At 54.5% G+C, this 4438-nt stretch overlaps 1 protein-coding gene across 1 annotated transcript; it reads right to left on the reverse strand.

Annotated features, from left to right (window-relative positions):
• Positions 1 to 2617: 2617 nt before the first annotated feature.
• On the reverse strand, positions 2618 to 3550 carry LOC311165856 (olfactory receptor 14J1-like; the record flags this gene model as incomplete). Its single annotated transcript, XM_084227353.1, has 1 exon — positions 2618 to 3550. The coding sequence occupies one exon, from the start codon at positions 3548 to 3550 to the stop codon at positions 2618 to 2620; it is 933 nt and encodes a 310-aa protein (XP_084083479.1).
• Positions 3551 to 4438: the final 888 nt, after the last annotated feature.

Genomic DNA, 4438 nt, shown 5'->3' on the forward strand with positions numbered 1-4438 from the left:
CATTGGATAGAAGATCAGGCATCTTAGGAAGTATTTGAGGATGTTGTTAGGTCATACAGAAGGAAAAGTAGAGTGGTAAAAGGTCAACTAGAGCTTAACCTGGCAAGTTCTGTGAAAAATAATAAAAAAAAAATTAAAAAAACTAATAGCAAAAGGAGGGATAAGTAGAACATCTACTCCTTATTGGAGGCAGTAGGGAATACAGTAAGTAAGATTAGGAAAAGCTCAGCTGCTAAACCCCTTTGCCCCAGTTTTCAACATTAGGACAAGGTTCTCCTCAGGACAAGTGTTCTCCTGAGCTGGTAGATGGGGACAGGGAGCAGAAGAGCCCCCCTGTAATCCAGGAGGAAGCAGCTGGGGACCTGCTGAGCCACTCAGATGCTCACAGGTGTCTCTGGGAGCAGATGGGATCCATCCCAGGGGGGTGGAGGGAGCTGGTGGATGAGCTCCCCAAGCTGCTCTCCATCATTTACCATCAGTCCTGGCTCACTGGGGAGGTCCCAGAGGACTGGGGGTGCCAATGTGAGCCCATCCCCAAGAAGGGCTGGAAGAAGGATCTGGGGAACTCCAGGCCTGTCAGCCTGACCTAGGTGCCTGGCAAGGTTATGGAACAGATCACCTTGAGTGCCATCACAGGGCACTCACAGGATGGCCAAGGGATCAGAGCCAGCCAGTGTGGATTTCAATATCTGCACTGATGATCTGCATAAGGGGACTGAGTGCAGCATCAGCAAATGTGCAGATGACACCAAGCTGGCTGTGAGTGTGGATCTGCTGGAGGGTAGGAGGGCTCTGCAGAGAAACCTGGACAGGCTGGATCCAGGGCCCAAATCCAGCAAGGTGAGGTTGAACAAGACCAAGTGCTGGCTCCTGCACTTTGGCCACAACAACCCCTGCAGTGCTACAGGCTGGGGACAGAGTGTCTGCACAGCGGCCAGGCAGAAGTGGACCTACAGGCACTGATGGACAGCAGGCTGGACATGAGGCAGCAGTGTGCCCAGGTGGGCAAGAAGGCCAAGGGCACCTGGCCTGGATCAGGAATGGTGTGGCCAGCAGGAGCAGGGCAGTGATTCTTCCCCTGCACTCTGCACTGGTGAGGCCAAACCTCGAGTGCTGCGTCCAGTTCTGGGCCCCCAGCTTAGGAAGGCCATGGAGGGGCTGGAGCGTGTCCAGAGAAGGGCAGCAAGGCTGGTGAGGGGTCTGGAAAACAAGTCCAGTGAGGAGTGGCTGAGGGAGCTGGAGTTGTTTATCCTGGAGAAGAGGAAGCTCAGGGAGACAAGGTGGTGTCAGGGCACAGGTTGGACTTGATGATCTCCAAGGACTTTTCCTACCTTGCTGATTCTGTGATTCTCTGGAACCACCCTTGGAGCAGTCTCAGGATGAGCCCTGGGCCTCCTCTTGAGAAGCTCCAGCAGCCCAGGTCGCTCAGCTTCTCCTGCCAGGCCCACAGCCCATCCTGTCAGTCCTGCAGAGCCTTTGCAGCCCCTCCTCATTTCCTAGAAAAGGGAGCCCCATAGGCAGACAGAACAGCCCAGATGCGCCCCCTGGCCTATGGTGCCTGTGGCAAGGGAGCAGCACGAGGCACTGCAAGAGCCTGCAGACAATTCCTGCAGCATTTGTAGGATGATCCTGCTGCCCAAGGGACGTTCCCGTGGTGCCAAGTCCGGAACTGCAATGGGGAGTGGGGCCAGAGAGAAAAGGGCAAACAGGGATGGGCTGATTGCAGGGGACAGGACTAGGATGGGAAATAAAAAGAAACTTGGAGCAGAAGAGAGCAAAGAAAGCCAAGGAAGGAAAGAAAACAAAGCAAAGAAAGAGGCCAGAGCTGCAGAGGGGGGATGTTGTTGGCAGCTCCATGAGGACGCTCTAGGACGCTGCCCTGGGCTGTCCAGAGCACTGGGGATGGATCAGCCCCTGCTCTGCTGCTCCTTCCCATCTCCCCCAGGGCCCTTGCACAGCCCCAGCCATGCTGTTTGCCCCCAGCCTGCCCACGGCCACCCTGGGGCTGCTCACGGGGCTTTTCTGTGCTGAGATTCGGCCTGGGTGTGTTCCTGGGAGAGCCTGGGCGAGGAGCCTGGAGCTCCCAGGGCCTGGCCTGAGGCGTCAGCACTGCCCCAGCAGTGCCCATGGCCTGTCCCTGCTGCAGCCCCAGCACTGCCGGCCCCAGGGCTGTGCCCGGCCCCGAGAGCACTCAGGCCCTACAGCAACACCAGGGCCACCAGGGCAGCGGGGCAGGGCCACGGGAGCAGCACTGGCAACACCAAGTGCTGCTGCTGCTGGGCACAGCTGCTGTGCCAGCCCTGATCTGCCCCCAGCTCTGCACACAGACATTGTTGATGCAGCTCCAGAGAAGGCAACAAAAGGGGCATCTCCCGTGAAAACTCTGCTGGGAGATCTTGTATTTCATTTAAAGCCACTGAGAACACAGCTCCTCATTGACACAGTTTGGGGCCAAAGCAATGTTGGAGAAAAACAAAATGAGAAATGGCTGAAACAATGGCCTTTGTTTTGGCAGAATATTAGAAAAAGGAAAACAGGGGGGGAAAAATAGCCAATCTAACAACAACTATGAAATATGAATTTTGTTACAAGAGACATGCAGAAATTGGCAACCAGTTTAATGTTTCTGAAATAATCCAGTCACCAGTCTGCACACTGCAGCCTTGAGCTCCTGGTTCCTCAGGCTGTAGATGAAGGGGTTCAGGGCTGGAGGAACCACCGAGTACAGAAATGACACTGCGAGATCCAGGGATTGGGAGGCGATGGAGGGGGGCTTCAAGTAGGCATAAAATGAGGTGCTGACAAACACAGAGACCACAGCCAGGTGAGGCAGGCAGGTGGAAAAGGCTTTGTGCCGTCCCTGCTCAGAGGAGATCCTCAGCACAGCCCTGAAAATCTGCACATAGGAGAAAACAATGAACACAAAACAGCCAAAAGCTAAGAAGGTTGTGAAAACAGAAACCCCAAGTTCCCTGAGTTTGGATTTGGAGCAGGAGAGCTTGAGGATCTGAGGGATTTCACAGAAGAACTGGCCCAGGGCATTGCCATGGCACAGGGGCAGGGAAAATGTATTGGCCGTGTGCAGCAGAGCATTGAGAAAGGCACTGGCCCAGGCAGCTGCTGCCATGTGGGCACAAGCTCTGCTGCCCAGGAGGGTCCCGTAGTGCAGGGGTTTGCAGATGGACACATAGCGGTCGTAGCACATGACAGTCAAGAGAAAATACTCTGCTGAAATGAAGAAGAGGAACAGAAAGAGCTGTGCAGCACATCCTGAGTAGGAGATGTCCCTTGTGTCCCAGAGGGAATTGTGCATGGCTTTGGGGACAGTGGTGCAGATGGAGCCCAGGTCGCTGAGGGCCAGGTTGAGCAGGAAGAAAAACATAGGGGTGTGCAGGTGGTGGCTGCAGGCTATGGCGCTGATGATGAGGCCATTGCCCAGGAGGGCAGCCAGGGAGATGCCCAGCAAGAGGCAGAAGTGCAGGAGCTGCAGATGCTGTGTGTCTGCCAGTGCCAGCAGCAGGAAGTGGCTGATGGAGCTGCTGTTGGACATTCCTTCACTCTGGGCATGGTGGACTGTTGAAAGAAGACATTGCCAAAGTGCAACTAATTTCTTTGAGTCAATCCTTTGTATTTTATTTGGAACCTCAGCAAAATCACTTCTCTTCCTGTGAGGAAATTTTGCTGGACTTTCTTTGATTTTGAGTTTGTGCTGCTGCGTTCCTGTCTCATCTTTACCATTGCTCACTGCCTGAACCCTGGGGAGTCCCAAGGGAAAACAGGGCTCCCTGTGCATCAGTGCACTCAGTGCTAGTCCCCACAAAGGCGTCCTTTAAATATTACAAGTCCTCTGTTTCAGGGTGCCTGCGCTTAAATATTTCTTGAAAAATAAAGTGGACTTCTGAACTCTACATTTTAAAAACAAATTTCTCCCACCCTTCTCTCTTTCCCTGTGCATCTGGACAGGAAGGAATACAAATGGTTGGTCTGCTTCTCTGCTGTCTGGAGTTGTGCCTACTAGGAGCTGTTTCTCTCTATCCAAGCCTTGTCCTGCCAGTGCTGCCAGAGCCCAGCCCAGCCTGGGGGCTCAGCTCTGCCCTGCAGACCCCTCCCAGCACAGGCCACTGCCCAGGGGCATCTCCCTGGCAGCAGGGCCTTTAGGGCAGACCAGACAAACACAGATGCTGCAAGCCAAGGTGCTGCTGCTGCTGTCTGTAGGTAGAGGAGTGTGAGGAGGCACTTTCTGAGGGAGATGTGAGGCACATCTGCTGATGCCCAGGGTGAAAGTGCAGGAGTCTCAGTGACACAGGCAAAGCTGACAGCCCCTTTCCCTTCTCTTTAGGAGAAAGCTGAGAGCAGCCCTGGCCATGCAGCACCATCTCCACAGCAGGAGGAATCTGCCCTAATGGGGGTCGCTCCTTCCACCTCCAGCTTCTCCCCT

This window comes from Fringilla coelebs, assembly GCF_963513975.1.
Source record: "Fringilla coelebs genome assembly, contig: SCAFFOLD_30, whole genome shotgun sequence".
In the NCBI taxonomy this organism is placed as follows: domain Eukaryota; kingdom Metazoa; phylum Chordata; class Aves; order Passeriformes; family Fringillidae; genus Fringilla; species Fringilla coelebs.